We start from the raw sequence: 19,610 nt of genomic DNA on the forward strand, positions 1-19,610 counted from the left end.
GCTTCAGCATGGGGCGGGGCTGCGAGCCGGGCGGGTCACGTGAGCCGCCCATTGGGCGGCCGCGCGGCGCACGCGCGCCCCTCGGCCGCCGCTCTCTCGCTCGGTCTCTCCGCGGCGCTCAGAGGTGGTGTGGGGCTCGGAGCCCCCCGGGCCGGGTGAGGCGCGGGCGGCGGGATGCGGCGGCGGCCGTGGCGGGGTCGCGGTCCGGGCGGACAGGCGCGGTGATGAGCGTCGGCAGCTACCGCCATGTCCAAGGTAACGGCGCCCGGGCCCGGGCCGCCGGTGGCGGCGGGCGGGAAGGAGAAGCGCTCGTTCAGCAAGCGGCTGTTCCGGAGCGGCCGCGCCGGGGGCGGTGGCGGCACCGGGGGCCCCGGGCCGGCCGCGCCCTCGTCGCCGTCGTCGGCGCGCTCGGTGGGCAGCTTCATGAGCCGCGTCCTCAAGACGCTGTCCACGCTCTCGCACCTCAGCTCCGAGGGCGCCGCCCCGGACCGCGGCGGCCTCCGCAGCTGCTTCCCGCCCGGGCCGGCCTCCGCGCCTACGCCGCCGCCGCCGTGCCCGCCGCCGCCCGCCTCGCCCGCGCCGCCCGCCTGCGCTTCGGAGCCGGTGCCCGGCGTGGCGGGGCTCCGCAACCACGGCAACACGTGCTTCATGAACGCCACGCTGCAGTGCCTCAGCAACACCGAGCTCTTCGCCGAGTACCTGGCGCTGGGCCAGTACCGGGTGGGCCGGCCGGAGCCGGAGCCCGAGCCGGAGCAGCCGGCGGGTCGCGGCCCGCACGGCCAGGGCGAGGTCACCGAGCAGCTGGCGCACCTGGTGCGGGCGCTCTGGACGCTGGAGTACACCCCGCAGCACAGCCGGGACTTCAAGGTGAGCCCCGGGGGCCCGGGAGCTCGGGCGCTTCTTGGGCTCCTCCTCTTCGGGCCGGGAGGATTTCTGCGCTGGATGCTCAGAGAGTTCTGGAAGATAACCCAGATGACAAAGGAACACATTCCTCCCACCATTCACGCATTCAGCTTGGTCGTCTTCTAGCGCCCAGAGCCCAGGCGCCAGGTCCTGTGATCCGCCTTGGGGATGGATGTTGCCAGGAGCAAGACCCTGCCTTCATGGAAACTGCAGTTTTTGAAGCGGGTATTGGTGGGAGAGCATTCAGCAGGGTTCGAATCCCGCTACTTCTTTCCTAGCAAATTACTGAGCCTCTTGGTGCTCCTGTTTGCTTGGTACCTACTCACAGCAAGTTGACAGGCTACATTGGACACTGTGAAATTACCCAGTTGGGGCACTTTTAGGGGGTTCACCCTGCTAAGTAAAGTACTTCAGCTCTGTCTAGTGCCCTACACACATAGTGCTCTATTTCTTTTCATTCTTAAGTAAAACTAACCAGGTGTTGTCAGATAGTACTTTGAAGAAGGCAGAACCTGATGACGTAACAGATGGGGGAGGTGGTCCTGGCCTTAGTTTGCAGCTGCTGCTGGAGCTGTCCAAGTAGTGAGAGGATGGGATTGGAATCGGAGAGCAGAGGAGTTTGCAAGGTCCAGATGGTAACAGTCTTTTGGGCTGTCCTAAGGAGTTGGGGTCTTACTGCAAGTTGAACAGGGAGATGATTGGAGATTGTAAAAAAGGTAGTTGGAGGTGGGACATGGGTAAGATATTAACTAGAAGGATGTCAAACAGTGAAAAAAATCAGTTACTTTCCATTCCCTTTCTTAGTTCCTCATGCTTGGGAGAACACCCCAGTTTGATATTTAGCCTTTTTAAAAAAAAAAAAAAATATATACCTGGCTCCCCCTCATGTTCTACCAGCCTGCCTTATTCTTGGATACAGGGTCCCACTATGTAACCCAAGGCTGACTCTCAGCTTGAGGTCTTCCTGACAGCCTACTGTGTGCTGGAATCAACCTCCCCACTCCCTCTTCTTTTTAAGTAAGAAAACAAATTTCAAGTTTAAAGACTTTGGTGGACAACATTATGTTTATTCAAAAAAAAGTTCTTTGTGTGTCTGTGTGTCATTTGTGTAGAGGTCAGAGGACAAGTTGTGGAGTCACCTTTATATGGGCTCTGGGGCTTGAACTCAGGTTGTCAGGTTTACCCGCTGAGCCATCTTGTCAGCCCAATAGTAGCTAAATTTAATAAGGTTATGCTTTTATTGGATTTTTTTTGATTTGTCTTCTATTTATGGCACGTGGTACTGGTTTTCCATTGGTGCTATCAAGTTTCTCTCTAAAATACATTTCTCTAAGTACTGATTGGATTGCAGGACCGAATGATGATGTAGCTGAGGAGTCTGTTTTGGGTAGATCCTGCCTTCTTGCTGAGGAGCAACACTGCTATTACACACCACTCCCTTTTTAATCATTTTTGCTTATAGTGCTTACAAAGAAAAAGTGTTTTGCTGTTTGATCTTGAAATTTTGAATGGAAATATTAGTCTGAAATAAGAACTGGCAAAATAAGGATTCATGTTAGAGGTCTCAAAGTGAGAAACTAGGAGAATGGTATTTTTTATAGGCCCCTCTCCTTTGCTTACAGCCCATGAGTAGCCACAACAGTGGGGGAGTTTTCAGGGCAGAAGCCTAGTGTGAAGTTCACAGTTGCTTGGTATGTCAGCATCCTAGCGTGTAAACATTGCAGGTGCTTTTCCGTCGAGCTCTGAGTGGGCAGAAATGGGTTAGTAATTCTAGATGTGCAGGACTGATTGATAGGCATACTTTGGCAAAGTTGAGCATATTCTTCGAGGTTGTTCCCATTGCTCTTTATGAGGTTGTGCTCACTTTTACATCCATTAAGCTACCAACAGAAACAGGTCAATACTTCTAGAAGAACAGAGACTTTAGAGGCATACTTGGCAAAGTTGAACACATTCTTGGAGTCCTTGCTTTTGAAACACTGTAGTCTTCTGAACCTTTAGTAGAGTTCACTGTGTGTTCATTAATTCACCTCCCTTTTACTAACGGTTTACTCAGACAGGCATGCATTCACCACAGAAGGAACATTTGCTAATGAGAGTGTTGTGAAGTAGAAATGTTGGACAGGCTGACACAGTAGTCTGGTGGTTCTGTGGTGTTCCAGAGGCTTCATTGTGTTTGTATTGCTAACCTAGATCATTCTGTTCTACTCTGTTGTCCTTAGCTGTCACTGTGATTGTAGTCTCATGTTTGTTACCTCACGGTTGCCTGACAGTGACACCTGCAGCACCTTGTGTTCTAGTAAGACGACAGGAAGTCATGAGAGAAAGAAATGTTCTCTTAGGAGCCCCCAGCAGGCCTCTGCTGACATCTTTCACTACCTATACCTGCGTTAGTTAGCTGCCACAGAGTCTAGAAGCAGTGTTTGGGTTTCCTGCTTTAATACAGAAGATGAGTAGGGTTGGTCTCTTAGTCCACCGAAGTACCTCATCGACCGTGGGCCAGACACTTGCAATTGAATCCAGTGGGACTTAGGTTCACTGAGAGCTCATCTTGCACTTGAACTTGTGCTTGACTCGCATTTATAGTTCACTTGAGGATCTTGTTATAAAGCAAATTCTGATATGCGGGAGTGGGGCCTCACAGTCTGCTTTTCTAACAAGCTTTCAGGCCTGCTGCTGCTGACTATCTAATAATAGTGGGTTCCAAGGAGCGGATGAGAGGACATCCCAGAAAAGGAGGCGCATGTTTCCTGGGCCAGGAAGTGATAAAGGCTAGTGTGAAACTGCCTGTGCTTTAGGGAAACAGTGAGACATTAGTAGGTGGTTGCACCATGGCCAGCCATAGTGGTGCAGACCACCTTGGGGAAGCATGTTGTAAAGAAATCGTGAAGGGCTTTGCGGGCTGGTTTGGACTTTATCCATTGGAAGTTGGGAACCAGAGCTGATAAAGTAGGAGAGTGATAGCACTTCTTTCTTTCTGTCTTTCTCCCTCCTTTTGTCTCTTCCCTCTTCCCCCCTCTTTCTTTCTCTTGCTCTCTGTGGAGGATTGGTTTTCCCTCTTCCTTTTTTTTACTGAATATTATTTTGAGCATAAGAGAAGTTGAAGATAGATGTGAGGCCTGTCTGTCCCTGCCCTCTTGCCTGTTTGTGGCCAGCATGGAAAATTTGTGTATTTTTTGTATTTAAGCAGCTCACTGAATCTCCGAGTCCTGCTCAGTTCTTGGCTCCAGGCAGCCACCACCTGACTGGAGCTGGCAGAGGAGTTAGAATCAATTGGCCGCCTTGATTTTGCCTTAAGGTCTAGAAGAGTATTCACTAGATTTGAGTGTGATTATTATCATATTAAATCTTCCAGGTTAGTCATGTTTCTCTGTAAGTTTTCAGTTAGAATTCCTTCTTCTACCTCCTAAACACATTGATTTGTGCTTAAGGAGCTTGCCAGGTAAATGTGTTTGTTTTTTCTTTGTTTGTTTTGCTTTGCTTTGCTTCTGGTTGGACTATGGTTGTGAAATTTGAGTTTCCATTTGCTAGAATGACAAATTGACTGGCCTAACTTTGATATGCTTCAAGAAATTTTTCTATGTGCAGCCTGTGTCTTTTTTTTTTCTCTCACATGTATCCTTTCATGCTCTTAAAACACTGGTTTGTAATCAGAACATTTTTACCTTTTTTTTGTGCCACATACCTCCAATCCCCTGGGATGTTTGTCTATGTTTGGAGACATACTTGGTTGTAATGCCACATGGGGTAAGAGTGCTATTGGCGTTTAGTGGGTAGATTTCAGGGATTCTCTATGCTACAGTGTGAACCCCCCTCCCCCCATGATTTAGCCCAAGATGTCAATAGTGGTGAAGTGGAGAAGCGTTTTGTCTGTTTTCAGCACAGATTTCCCTATCTTTCCCAGCCTCTAGCCTATTTACCTTGTAGCTCTGTGTATGTGTGAGCCTGTGCACAAGCTTGCTCATGAGGGTAAAACTTAGACTCAGCCCTTGTGTCAGCAGCTTTCTTTGTAAAACAGTGAAGTAAATGATTTTGAAATCTGAATACTCATTCTGGTGTTTTAAGGGGGAATCAGCAAGCTTTAATTTTACCAGGAGCATAGGTGTTTGGGTTCATACGAATTCCTTTGGTTTCTAGTACTCAGTCCTTTTCGTAACAAGTGAAAAAAGACAAATGGATGGGTACATTCAACCGAGATAGGTTAGTATTTTAGCCTCAGTTTTCAAACCACGCTCGCAAAGAGCAGCTACAGCAGAGTGATCTACTGCTGGAAGTGCTCTGCAGACTCCTTCCAAGTTTGCAGTAACCAAGAACATGAGTTTGGGGCCTGGAGTGGCCTTATCAGCCCAGCCACTGGCTTAACAGGTCTCAGCGGAGCACTTGAGCAGGCCTAGTGGACATGCTGAGACAAGCAGCATTTTTCCCTCTGAGGCTGGTGCAGAATTGTAGTGAAAATAAGGTCATCTGCAACCAGCTCTGAATGTGTGCCACTGCTCCTGAGGCTCAGGTACTTTCAGAAGTCTTGCTTAAAAACAACCCTCTCCGACTCTTTAAATGCATGAGCTGATGGTACCATTTCTTATCAGGTGCAGGAAGCGGGAAAGGAGGCAAGTTGGGGAATAAAATACACAGACAATCGTAGAACTCCATGTTTGCTGATGTTCTAGTTCTTTTTGCTATTATAATACCACAGACTGGGTGATTTCTAAAGAAGTTTATTGAAATTTTGGAGACTGGGAATTGCAACATTGAGGGGCCTACATCTGACAAAGGCCTTCTTTCTTTATCAGCCTATGGCAGAAGATGAATGGTCAGGAGACTGAGAGCTTGTGAGTTTGCAACGGGGTGAGGAAGGAGGGTGAGAATGGGGTGTAAACTTGGTCTTTTTAATCAGGAACCTACTCCTGTAATAATGACATTTATCCATTCTTAAGGGCAGGGCCCTTATGCCCAATTGCCTCTTAAAGGTCTCAGTGTTTATATTGGGGATTACATTTCAAAAACAGGAGCTTTGGGGGTCATGTTTAAAACATGGCATCTGACTTAAACCCAAGCACATCTGCTCAATTATTGTGTTTAAAGGAGCTAGTTTAGGTGAGAGGTTGGGAATAGCAGATTTAGTGTAAAGATTATGGAACAAGGTTCTTGCCCTCAGAGGACCTATCTGTTTATAAGGAAGCTATTTTGAACTACTAATGGAAGGTTGAGTAGGAGTTCAGAGAACTGGATTGTAAGCTGCACTGTAAGCAGAAGACTGGTTCATCTTTTAATTCATTGTCAACAGTTAACACTTCTACAAATTTGAGTTCCTAACACTGTACTAGCTAGTCTTTGGGTATGTAGTGTTTAAACACAATGATACAGCAGTGGTAAAATAAAGAAGGTACTACATAGTCCCTTCTCAGAACTTGTCAGAGAGGAGGTGGATATTAGCCAGTGAACATTGACAGATAAGAAATTTTAAATCCTAAGAGCTAAGAAGATAAGGTACATGGGTGAGAATAATGAATTTGGCCAGATGGGTTGGGAGAAAAAAGGACTCAAAAGGTTATATTATCGGAAAGACCTGGAGGTGCATTCAGAAGTCTGACAGGCTTTGTTTGCAGTGCAATGAGGCAGGAGAGTAGGGCAGACGAGGCTGGAAAGGGTGGGTCTCACTGGGTCTTGTAGGCCAAGGTCAAATACTTAGGTTTCATTCTGAGCAAAGGTTGGCTTCTATTGGTTTCTAAGATGATTGTGTTCAAACATGAAATACTCATTCCTGGTGCTGAATAGTGAACACAGTAGAAGTTGGTAGACTAGTCAGTAGGCTTTTGTGATGGACCTGGTGAAATTAGTGGAGGGAGGAGATGGAAGATGGGGCTGGATTTGAGACACATGTTAGAGGTAGACTGTCTTTTCCTCATCATTGTCAAAAATTTGATTATGTATTTATGTATATGTCCAACCTCTATTTGACTCTGTCGTTCTATATGTTTGTCTTAATGTCAGTGCCACACTGTTTTGATTACTATAGTTGTGTAGTGAGTTCGAAAATCTGGTGTGATACTTTCACTTTTATGCTTTTCAAGATCCTTTTGGCTTCACAGTCTCTTGATATTTTGTATGAACTTAAGGACTTATTGGTTTTTTTTTTTTTTTTTTTTTGTTTTTTTTTTTTTGGAGACAGGGTTTCTCTGTGTAGCCCTGGCTGTCCTGGAACTCATTCTGTAGATCAGGCTGACCTCGAACTCAGAGATCTGCGCCTGCCTCTGCCTCCCAAGTGCTGGGGTTAAAGGCATGCGCCACTACCTCCTGGCAAACTTAAGGACTAATATTTCTGGGGAAAAAAGTGGTTAGAAATTTGATAGGGATTGCATTCATCCTATAGATTGCGTTGGGTAGCAGTATCATTGTAATGATACTTAAATTTCCAGTCCACAAAAAATAGGAGAACTTCATTTATTTATGTCATATTTTATTTCTCTCAGCTTCTCTCAGTGCAGTCTTTTTCTGCTTCCTTGATTAAAACTGTTTCTAGATATTTTATTCTAAATGATGTGGTTGTAAGTAGGATAGCTCTTTTTGATTTGGGAATTGGATCTAGGGTCTTTCCCACACTAAATGGGTTTTCTGCCGCTGTATTGAGAGCTACACTCTCAGCTGCATAACAAGAACGCTAATTTCTTTTTTGGATTGTTTATTAATAGTGTATAAAAGTATATAATTGACTTTGGTATGTTGATTCTGTATCCTGCATCTTTGCCAATTAATTTATTAGTTATAGCAGATTTTCCTGGTATCTATAGTTTTCTACACAAAAGGGGACATCATTTGTGAACAGAGAGAGATTGGCCTCTTTCCAATTTTGATATTTTTAGTTTTTTTTCCCCTGGTTTATTGCAAAGTGATATCCTTGTCTTATTTCTTGAGCTTAGAGGAGTTGCTTTCAAGTTCCCGTGTTGAACGTGGTTACCTCTCTCTTGAAGGAGTATCCTTTTCTACCTGGTTTGTTGATGTAGTTTTCCCCCGTAATTCATTGGAAGAGTTAAATGTTTCTGTATGAACGTGATTACCTCTCTCTTGAAGAAGTATCCTTTTCTACCTGGTTTGTTGACGTAGTCGTCCCCCCCCCCCCCCAATTTATTGGAAGAGTTAAATGTTTCTGTATCAATTTGAGGTGCTCCTGCTTCCCTCCTCCTTCATTTTGTTTATGTGAGGTATTTCACATTGCTTGATAGTGTGTGGAACCTTCCTTTCACAGCAGGAATAAATCCTACTTGGTTATGCTGTCTACTCAGATTTTGATACTTTTTCCTTTTATGTTCCAAAATATTTCTCTCTTTAGTAATTTAGTAGTTTGCCTGGGTAAACCTTGTGTGATGTGGGATTTATACTAAGTTTTGTGTGGTGTGGTAAGTGGTTAAGTGTGGACTTAATTAAGGGAAATTAGTGTCTAGTCCCACTCCTCTCCTTACCTTGAGACCTTGAGGCTTCCATTTCTGGTCTTCACTTCCTTATCTGTAATGTGGAGATGACAGGATATCTCCTTCCTACCCCTGTTTTGGAATATGTGAGTGAAGAACCTGGCAAGAGGCCTGCATGCAGTGTTCAGCAAGTGTTAACTGATGCTATTGTTCTCATCCAGCCTTATCATCATCCTGCTTCTCTACGGAAAGAAGGCTTCTTTAGCATTTGATGATGCATTTATGAATTTTACATTGTTTCATCAGTTCTATTGATATCAAATATTGCTTAGTCTCATGCTCTTCTTTAAAAGTTCTCATTTTGTCAAATTAAAAAACAGTTATTTTGTGTGAATTTCAATGTTAAGTATCTATATTAATTTTGGACAGAGAACTATACCTACTGAATACTTGCCTGCCATTGACAAATGCAGTAGCCTTCAACAAAACTGTAAACTAATAACGATACAGTGAGAAAGCTTGCATCAGCTAATAACTAAGAAGAAATTGAGGTAATAAATCATCTGTTCCCCAAAGGATAGCAGGATTAGATACATTTATTCATACATTCTTCCTGGAACCAGATCATCCCATACATTGTATGAACTGTTAAAAAACAGAGAAACTCAATTCCAGAGGCAAGGGGACTCAGATTTCTGAGCCCATTGTTGTTTTTTTAAACCCCAGTTCCTTGTGTGTGTGTGTGGGCAGTGATTACGTCTTACTCAGCATCAAGTTCCCATTCCTGGTTTTTGGAATGTATACACTGTTGGTTAATCTGAACCGAGTGGGGAAGCCACAGCTGAGGACGGCTTGCAGACTAGACTCTGTTAGCAGTGTGGATGTGCTGATGATGGCCAGGTCTGTTGTAGACTTGGGTCAGACCTCACTTGAGGCTTTAAACTTGACTGACAAACTGCCATTTCTGCAGTTGATGGTACAGTAGCAGAGAACAGGGAAGGACTCAGAAGATGGAATGGCTGGCCTCAGGACACAAGCCTTTATGTCACTGCTTCCTTAAAGCAGTCTTGTGAGGAGGGTTGCATGCACTCACTGTTCCCTTTCCTTCCCTTTCCTCCCTTCTCCTCCTCCCCCCTCTCCCCTCCACTGGGCCCCAGCTCCTTTCCTGACTTGAACATGTGCAGAGTATGCACTGCAGGGTGAGTTGAGAGTTTTTGGCAGTTTGTGGGGGAACAATGAAGGAGAGAGAGTTGAAAATAATATGGAGAGTTCTTGAGACAAGGTATCTTGGGGTGGCACTTTTCAAGACTGGTAAAGTGGAAAATGGTTTTGGAGGTGAGAGGTGAGTTTACTTATGTTTGAACTTTAGAAACCTGGGCAAAACCCATTTTTAGTGCTGTATCTGTTGAGTGCTGCATTTTCAGGAGCTGTGCAAGAATCATTGAAGTTGAAAGGAGCTGCCCAGTCCAGTTCTGGTTTGCCCACAGAACAAACACCTTAACCCAAATGCAGTTGATGTAACATAGATGCTTGTTTCCACTGGATTGTTTGACATTTTCCTTTGTGTACTTCAAGCTTTTGCTGTGACTCGGCCACTTCTGTTTTGGTATTAGTATGTGGTTTGATGGTTTTTTTCCTGTCCCTTTATACCCTTGTCACAATGCGGGGTTACTAAATGGGGCAGTGTTCTCTGTTTGTATAGTCCCCACAGCTGTTTCCTATAGGAAAAACCCTGGAAAACAATGACCTCGTAGTCTCCACACACTCAAAACAAAACAAAAATCCAAACCTTTTTTTTTTAATAGTAGTGGAAGAGAAGTCATTGAAAATTGAGTAAAATAATGTCATCTGTTGCCTCTTCTTTCAAAAATACTTGTTTGCTCTGTTATTAATTGTTCATTCAGTGTTCTTCAAATGATTTTTTTTTTCCTGTATAACAAACATTTTTTCAGGGAGCACATGGGGTTATCTTGAGTCTTTTGTTGTGCTGTGATTGTTTCTTGTCTGTGTAGAAGCCATTGTTCTGTGCCCACACTGAGGCAGTGCCTAGAGGAACTGGCCAGTCACTGAACATCTGTTGCTTCTTCCTCCAGTTGTTAAGCTCAGATGGCAGCAAACAGTACATCCACAAACAAATAATTCATGCTTTAGAAGATTCCAGGGGGCTGGTCAGACAATGACTTTGTTGGTATCTGCTCCTACTAAAAGGAATGTTGGTGCTTATCATCAGATCAGTACATTTTAACTCTTGGCATTCTACCTTTAAGAATAAGGCATAGCCATCTGGTTTGGGGGAGCATGAGACTGGAAAGATGGTCAGGGGCTAAGAGCATTGACTGCTCTTCTATCCCTCTTTTTAATTCCTAGCACCCATATAGTACCTCACACCATTTGCAACTCCAGTCCCTGGGGATCTGATGCCCTCTTCTGGCCTTCATGGACACCAGGCATACATGTATACATATAGGGAAGACACCTGTAAGAATTAAAAAAAATAGTCATGAAAATACTGTGTGTGTGTGTGTGTGTGTGTGTGTGTGTGTGTGTGTGTGTGTGAGGCATATTATTTACAAAGCAATTTCACACTCAGTCTTTAATCTTCACAGCAGCTCTTCGTGTCTTAAATTTGTTTTAGATATTGGGATTCTGTGCTAGTGAGCAGCAGAGCTGGACTGCATAATCTTGACTGACAAACTGCCATTTCTGCAGTTGATGGTGGAGCAGCAGAGAAAAGAGAGGTGTGGCCTGAGGGGCATGCCTTACAGTAAAGTGAAGGAGTTGTTTTGAGGAAAGGCACAATTCCGGCTCCTAGTTTGGGCCACCTATGTCTTAGTTATATAATTGAAGTAGTCATCCTACCTTCCTCATTTCTAAACTCCCAATTTTGAGGATGTTCCTGGCTTAACTTAGATATTCCTTATACCACATCTGGGTTCAGTCAATTTGTTTCTGGGGTCCTGGTTCTTCAGTGCAAATGGTACTGATACCACACTCTAGGAATGTATGGTTTTAAAGCTAGATCATGAATTCAGAGTCTAGTTGAGAGTTTTAGGGGCTTTTATGTAACTCTGCTAGACTTAACCTCTCCTTTCTCCTTCATAGGAGAGCCTATTCTTACAGCATGCAGATTCTTTTTCTTTTTTCTTTTTTAATTTTACATCCGGGTCGCAGTTTCCCCTTTCCTCCTTTCCTCCCAGGCCCTCTCAACGCCCCCGTCTTTCCACCCCCCAGTACTCTCCTCCTCCATTTCTGTCAAGGAAAGGGCAGGTCCCCCATGAGTATCAACAAAACATGGCATATCAAGTTGCAAAAGACTAAGCACCACCCCATGTATTAAGTTTTGGTAAGGTGACCCAGTATGGGGAGTAGGGTCCCAAAAGTCAGTAAAAGAGATGGAGACAATCCAAGTTACAGAACTATAACATATATGCAGAGTGCCTAGGTCAGTCCCATGCAGGCTCCCTGCTTGTTGGTTCAGTCTCTGTGAGCCCCTATGAGCCCAGGTTAGTTGATTCTCTGAGTTTTCTTGTGTCCTTGAATCCTCTGTCTCCTACAATCCTTTCTCCCTCTCTTCTGCAGGGTTCCCCAACCTCCACCTAATGTTTGGCTGTGGGTCTGCATATTTCCATTCGTTCTGGATGAAGCTCCTCTGATGACAATTGGGCTAGGCACCAATCTATGAGTATAGCAGAATATCGTTAGGCATTGTTACATTGACATTTTTTCCCCCTCCAGTCATGTTTGGTTCTATTCTAGGTCTCTGGGTCATCCAGCCTGTGAGTCCTGGTGTTCCAGGCAGTGTCAGGGGTGAGCTTACTCTCCTGGTGTGGGTTTTAGGCTAGACCAGTCATTGGTTGGCTACTCCCTCTCTAGGCCACCCTTACCCCAGCACATCTGATAGGCAGGACAGACTGTAGGTGAATACTTTTTCTCACTGTTTCCTCACTCTTTGAATGTGTTTTATAGTACCCACTCATTTGCATAAATCTCATCCCTTAAGGCTTTTTCTTCATTAACTTAGTAGTTGTCCCAAAAGTCAGATTCAAAAGATGAACCATTTTCAATAAAATGGTTACTTATTTCTAGTGTTAGTGTAGAAACCAAATTTCACTTTAGGTACTATCTGTGAATCTAGATGCTACCATTTCATATATTTCTTTCCCTAAAATTGTGGATACAAGTTGAGTATCTCTAATCTGAAAAACCTGAGATGAGAAGTGTTTGGGGTTTCAAATTTGGTTTTGGACTTTGGAATATTTGTATATATAATGAGATATCTTGGGGATGGGACCGGACTCAAACATAGAATTCATTTATGCTTCATAGATACCTTATTCACATAGTGAATTTTATACAGTGTTTTTAGTGCATCTGTGCCATCACAAGAGTGGAAGAGTGAAATATTCCACTTGTAGTGTCATGTCAGCACTTACAATTTTTGGTTTTGGGGGACTGGAAGGAAGATTCAGCAGATAATAGAGCTTTCCATAGGAGGATAAGGATGTGAGATTGGATCCCAGCATCCATATAAAAAGCTGGGCATAGCTGTGTGTGTGTCTGTAACCTTAATGCTATGTGGGGTGGACACAGAAGGATCTCTGGGGCTTGCTGGCTCCCAGCCTAATTTCAGTGTAAAAACCCATCTCAAAAGAATAAGGAAGATGCCAGATGTGGTGGTGAATACTTTTAGTCCCAGCACTAGAGAGGCAGAGGCAGGCAGATCTCTGAATTTGAGGCCCAGAGTGGGCTATGTGATCCGGCAGGGCTACCATGAGATCCTATCTTGAGAGAGGGAGGTATAGGGGAGAGCATGGCAGGACATTTGACATCTTGTGGCCTTTGCACCTGCACAGGCATGCACACTGCACATAAATGCATAACTATACTACACACATAACACCTAATATGTATGTATGTGTACACACACAATTTTGGATTTTGGAACATTTTGAACTAGGAATGCTCAACCTGTACAGTTATTCTGATTCTTCTGTGATTTTTTTTCTATGTACTAATTTTGGATGTGGATGTTAGAGGACATCTAGTGAGAATCAGTTCTCTCCTTCTATCATGTGGATCTCAGGGATCAAACTCAGCTATATCGGGCTTGGTGTCAAGTGAGCCATCTTACTGTGCTAGTTCCTCAGGCCTCTGGGAAATAAATTCTATTCTCCTTCTGGCAAAAAAAGTAGATAGTGATTGGTTTGATGACTCTTAAAAACCACTTTGTCCCTAGAAGAGTAGCCCAATTTCTGATCAGTGAGTCATGTCAGACCAATATTGTGATACCTGTTTCCCATGAGAGGAAATCAACATCATTACTGGGTTGTCTTTGTCTTGGGGTCAGGTAAAAAATGTTTATGACCAGTCAGTATCTTTCCTGGGGCATGAGTTGTTGCTTGTTTACAGGGCTCTGTGAAGATTTCTCCTCATTGAACCTTGTGTCTGGAGGTGTATAGCTCCAGTGTAGACTTTATTTTTCTTTTCTGAGCTATGTTCCTAACTCATTATTTTTGTTCCAAAGGGAAAAAGCAGTGTTCCTTTTTAAAAAGAGGTTATTATGAAACTTAGAGTCTTGCAAGTGTTTTGACTTTTATTTGGTAAGTGTCTGTAAGAATCATCAACTGAGGAGACAATTGGTCTAATTATAGTAGGATGTATAGGACTTAAGCCAATAGACTAATTATAGTATTTTCCAAACAGAAATACCCAGATTCTATAACGCAGACACACGTATATGAGGTTACGCTTAGGAAGGTCCATGTTTTATTTTTCACAGAAGCAATGCATTGCATAATTTTAATGCTTTAATATGCTGTTATTCAGCAGATGATAGTGATAATCAACTATTAAAAACTTAAAAAATATAGTGACTAAGTTTAGGACATCAAATAAATTAAGGTTTAATAGTGAAAAAATCTTAAAAGAAAATCAAGGTAGGGTTAGGTATGACTCAGAACATGATGAAATTGCTTGCCAGGGCTGTAGGGGTTGAGCCAGTTAAAGATTTTGGCCATCAGAGTCTTTCCTACTCACTCATTCAGTGACTTAGACATCTCTGATGGTTGATGGCACTTAGGACCCTGACTTCCATTTGCATTTTTCTGAGGCACACACTAAAGAATTGGCTATTATTTTATATTTCATTTAGTCTGGGGAAGAGGTAAGATAAATAGACCCCTGTGTCTCCTTGGTGAGATGTCACCGTGTTGAGGGGCTAAAATCAGCAGAAAGAGGAGCTTTTGTGTTTGTTCAGTGGGATTTTCTTTTCCTTTAGTTCCTTCAGTTTGTGATAATGGTGATTGAGGGTGGGGTTGACCCAGTATGGATTTTACCCTAGTTAGGGTTATATTAGTTCAGTTGCCTGTTTAGTCTTGCCTGACATCTATCTTGCTAAACAACATAGCACAGTATCTTTGTACATAATGATTGGTGGGTGAGTGTAGATGAGTTGAAGTGTTAGTGGTAAGAAGCATAAGCAAACAATGCAATTCTTGATAAAGAAATATTGACCCGGCATTGATACATAGTGAAGATTGTGATTTTGGTTAATTTGTTTCTGGGATACACAAGCTGAAGAAAACAAGAGTGTGATCATACCAGAAGCTCACTGTGCTTCTGGCAGTTGCTGTGACCTAGCTACATGCTTTAGACTTGTTATTTCTCCAATGACATGTAAGACCTCTTAGTAGTGTTCTCTGTTTCCTCCATGAAGTAAAACATGAAAAGCAAACTGATAGTAATGGTTTCTTGCCCTGTCTGTAGTTAGCTATCAGTGTCTAGGACTTCCATTGCTTGGTTCCTTCTGTCGGCTGACCCCCACCCTCCACATCTGTTTAAGGCAAATTCCTCGACTATTTGAATCGCTCCTCTTTGAGCTGAAGAATAATCTTCAGAGCTCTCCTTTCCATTAGCTGTTCCTCTCTGGATAGTCACAGATTCTTTCTTTGCCTGCACAACTCAGCTTCTGGGATATGAAGGATAGTCCGTGGAAGCTGTTCATTTTCCTAACTTTTCTTCTGCTTTACCCATTTGTGATGGATATTTGCTTCACTAGATCAAATGGGCAAGTGGCCCTTTTGTTTGCCATCCCAGAGGATGGGGCATCCCAGTGTCTGTGTTACATGACTTTTCTGTAATATTTTGCATTGTTGCTTCGATCTCCTTGAAGTTGTTTTGGTTCAGCTTGTGTGAACTTCTTTGACCAGTCTCATTTCCTTTTCTTATGCTCATGTTTGTTAAGATTCTGGCCTGGTGGCTGCGTTTCTCACTAGGTACCCCATTTGTTGTTCTGTTTGCTCATTTGATAGTCATATGCCTTTCAGATTTAAATCACCCACCTAGATATCTTTACTGAGCACCCTAAGCAGCCTTATTTGAGGTGATGTAGGTACCTCAAACTCAGCTTGCTCAGAACTCTGTGGTCTCTCATGTTCAGGTTTGTTCCTGATCATTATCCAAGTCAGAAATAGAAAACCTTGATGATATTCCTAGATTTCTCTTTAGCTCCACTGACCTAGTATCACCAGCTACCTATTTCTCTTCCATACTCTGTAAGCAACTGGTCTAATTGCTAGTATCAGTGATATTTCTTACAAAAGATGTTCTAGGTCTTTTTTTTTTTTTTTTTTTTTTTTAAATCTATCTCATTCTTCTGTTGTACATAGCAATGGCTTTGTTCTGATGTAGGTGAAGGAACAGAAGACCACAAGTCAACACATTTCACAGTGGAGATGTCCAGGGACACTGAAGAAGCAAAGATTGAGAGGGCTGAATCCTAACCACTAGACCACCAAGGAAGAGGTAGAAATAAAGACCAAGAAAGGAGTCTGGCCTCTGCTGGGAGAAGTTGGGTAGTGTAGTGAAGGCAGTCCTGCGCCTGTCCCACCCTGCATGATGTTTCTAGATGGCGTCCACCGTGTATTCCTCTAGCCCTGTTTGTTATCAGGTCCTCCCTCCACTATTTTTTGAGGCAGGGTCAGTTTCTGTATTCCAGGCTGGCCTTGAACTCATATAGTCATCCTCTTGTCCCAGACTCCCAAGTGCTGAGATTAGATGTGAGCCACCATGCCTGACTCCCCTCACTTGTTTGCTGGTGTCACATGAATTATTTCTAATATATCTTTGACTTTTCATCACAAACTGAATCTTAAGATAGTTTATAAATCAGTTTTTTTTATTTACATATAATTGGTCATGAAGCTGTGACAGTTCTTCACAATCAAATTACAGTCTGGTTTTTTTTTTTTTTTTTAGTCTTTATTTTTCTTAATTGGAAATATAGCAGGCAGTTTGTGACTTTCTTTCTCTCTCTCTGGTTCTCTCTTTCTCTCTCTCTCTCTCTGTGCATATGCACCTGCATGACATGTGTGGGGATGTGCACACATCATAACGTGTGTGGAGGTCAGAGGACAGACAACTCTGTTTCCACCAACCTTTACATGGGTTTTGGGGATCAAGCTCATGTTGCCAGGCTTTCATGGCAAATGACTACTGAGCTGTCTCTCCGGCCCCAGTCTGTGGTTGGTTGGTTTGCATTTATTTTGTCATTCTCTACCTTTAATATACCAGTAGGTCATTTCCCTCATGAAACTCCTCATTCGGTTCTTTGAACTCCATGCTCTTGGCCACAGCGCTAATAGTTTTTTCTTGGTCTCCTTTGATGTCTTCCCAAGCCTAAATGTGTGTGTCTTCTGGGTTTTCTCCTCTAGCTTAATGTCTTGCGACATCACTGGGCAATCTCAGTGGTATTTGTGATTGTAGTCACCCCTCTGTTGACTTCTGTACCTCTGTTTTTAGTGTGGACCCTTGCACTGAGCCCAGATGTGTATTTTCTCAGTTTTCTGCCCTGTCCTCCTCTTGGAGACGCTACAGAATGTCAGCCACAGTGGATTTGAAAGAGAACTCGTCACCTTCTTTGCTTTCCCCCTTTGTCTTGATGTAGGTGAAAGTCACCATCAGAGAAGACATGGGTGGCATAGAGAGGGCTACTTCCTAACTCTCTACCATTGAGTCACAAATTCTATTGATTCTGACACATTTCTAAGTCTCTTGCAAATTTCCCTTCTCATGTGTGCCTTCACAGTGTGTGCCTTCACGGTGTGTGCCTTCTCATGTGTGCCTTCTCATGTGTGCCTTCTCATGTGTGCCTTCTCGGTGTGTGCCTTCTCATGTGTGCCTTCTCATGTGTGCCTTCACAGTGTGTGCCTTCACAGTGTGTGCCTTCTCATGTGTGCCTTCACAGTGTGTGCCTTCACGGTGTGTGCCTTCTCATGTGTGCCTTCACGGTGTGTGCCTTCACGGTGTGTGCCTTCTCATGTGTGCCTTCTCATGTGTGCCTTCTCATGTGTGCCTTCTCATGTGTGCCTTCTCATGTGTGCCTTCACGGTGCTGCCTTAGATCCTTGTTTCTTTCCTCATTTTGTTTCATAACTGCTTTACCACTGTGGACCCTCCCCCTACTCCAAATGAAATACTCATAGCTAAAGTTGGAGTGCTTATTTGTCTCATTTATATGTAAAATGTTTTGCATGCGTTGTTTTCTAACAATCCCAACAGGCCATTACACCTCCTTTTACTTTGGAATAGTTGTATCCAGCTTCTCTTCACAGCACATGGTCTTAGCCAGTTCACTTAGAACCATTTCCTGGCTTCCTGTGCCATTCTTAGTTTGCTTTTAAAATCCTTCCTGAGCTCATCTTGTCTTTACTCATTCCTCTTGCTCTGCCTTGCAGACCTGCTCTTGCAGGTCTGTTGAACTTCTTGGTCTTTCTTGAAAGCATCATACTTTCTTATACTTTTTGTGTTTAAACATGTTGCTGCCCCCACTTTGATCCCTGCCTCTACCCCTTCAAGGCTTAAGTGACATCTCTTGAGATGTCATCACTGTCCATCAACTCATTCTCTATCTTGTGTTCTACTCCTGTGACACATAGTTTGTACAAATGCTCTATTAATAAAAAAATATATTCTAAAACATAATTCTTAGGATAATTTTAGAATTATAGAGAAGTCAACAAAAGTAACGTAAGAGTCCTTTCAAAATCTATACTAGTTTCCTTGTCATTAACATCTCATGTCAATGTCCTGAGTAAGAAGTTGACATTAGTACCTTGCTGTTGACTGAATTTCATTCATCAAGATATTTCTCTGGTTTTGTTTGTTTCTCTGTGGTCTTTTTGGGATACCCTTGAGATTTCGTATCCCTTCATTCAGAATTATGATAGTTTGTCTTCAGAGCCAGGAACTCACAACTGTTTGTGCTGATGTATTTCCTTGCATAGAGTATCGTGTCAAAGAATGCTCTGCAGTATCGAGGAAATTCCCAGCATGATGCCCAGGAGTTTCTGCTATGGCTTTTGGATCGAGTTCATGAAGACCTCAATCATGCTGTAAAGCAGAGTGGCCAGCCTCCTGTGAAGGTGAATACATGTACTCACTCCTTGCAAAGGCAGTCAGGGAGCAGGGAAAGGGGTAAGGAGAGAGGGAAGTCTTCTCACAAACTTCTGTTAAGGGCTGTTGCATTAAGCAGAATGACTAGCTCTGGGTGAGTATAAAACTAAGTGGGCACTTTATGGGATATTTTACCTGCTTATTGTGCTGGCAAAGTAGATAAAAGACAACTGTACCTAAAGACCTTACAGTCTAATGAAGGGAACCAGTCAGACACATACTGTGTAGATCAATAGAACAAGTACACAATCAAAAAGGAAATTTGTGAATCCCTCTGCTCTTAGACTTAGATTTGAGCATAGGAACTGAGGCCAGAATGGTTTTACTGAGAAACATAGCAATTCACATATATAACTTTTTCACATACAGCTTTATTATTATAGGTAAAGTGGTTCATATAGTAGGAAGAATACTTCTGTGGAGCATTTGAAGTTTGTTACAGTCTGTTCTGTATTTCAGATTTTCTAGTTTTAGAAAGTTAGTGCATTATTCTGATTTAAGGTCCTTTTGTTCCTGAACACTGTACTGTCATAACCGTGTATACATGGTTGACTCTGTCACCATATTAAGACACCCTAAAGGCCAGGCACTGTGTTACTTATTCTTGTGTCCTAAAATCCTGTACAATGTTCTCTACATGTGGTAGCACATGCTTAGTAGCTAGGGACATGAAAAGGTTAAAATGTGAAGCAGACTGATTAAGCATCAAGATGAAGATTGGAACATTCTAGGGAGGAGAACTGGCAAGTCTAACAGGCTAGAGAAATGTGGTAGTCTGTGAGGGAATGAGTCCATGTGACCTACAGGCTGTGTGCTGTGTTCTGTTTACCTTCGTACAGTATGTTACAGA

The 19,610-nt window shown here is 43.3% G+C and overlaps 1 protein-coding gene across 1 annotated transcript in view; it reads left to right on the plus strand.

Moving 5' to 3' along the window:
• Window positions 1-246: 246 nt before the first annotated feature.
• The window catches only part of Usp31 (ubiquitin specific peptidase 31), a 50,637-nt gene continuing 31,273 nt past the window's right edge, over window positions 247-19,610 (plus strand). The window contains exons 1-2 of the mRNA XM_059267496.1: window positions 247-867; window positions 18,592-18,729. Of these exons, the coding sequence (XP_059123479.1) occupies window positions 247-867; window positions 18,592-18,729 (759 nt within the window). The remainder of the gene's footprint in view (window positions 868-18,591; window positions 18,730-19,610) is intronic.

The sequence above is a fragment of the Peromyscus eremicus genome, chromosome 1 (assembly GCF_949786415.1).
Source record: "Peromyscus eremicus chromosome 1, PerEre_H2_v1, whole genome shotgun sequence".
NCBI classification, from domain to species: domain Eukaryota; kingdom Metazoa; phylum Chordata; class Mammalia; order Rodentia; family Cricetidae; genus Peromyscus; species Peromyscus eremicus.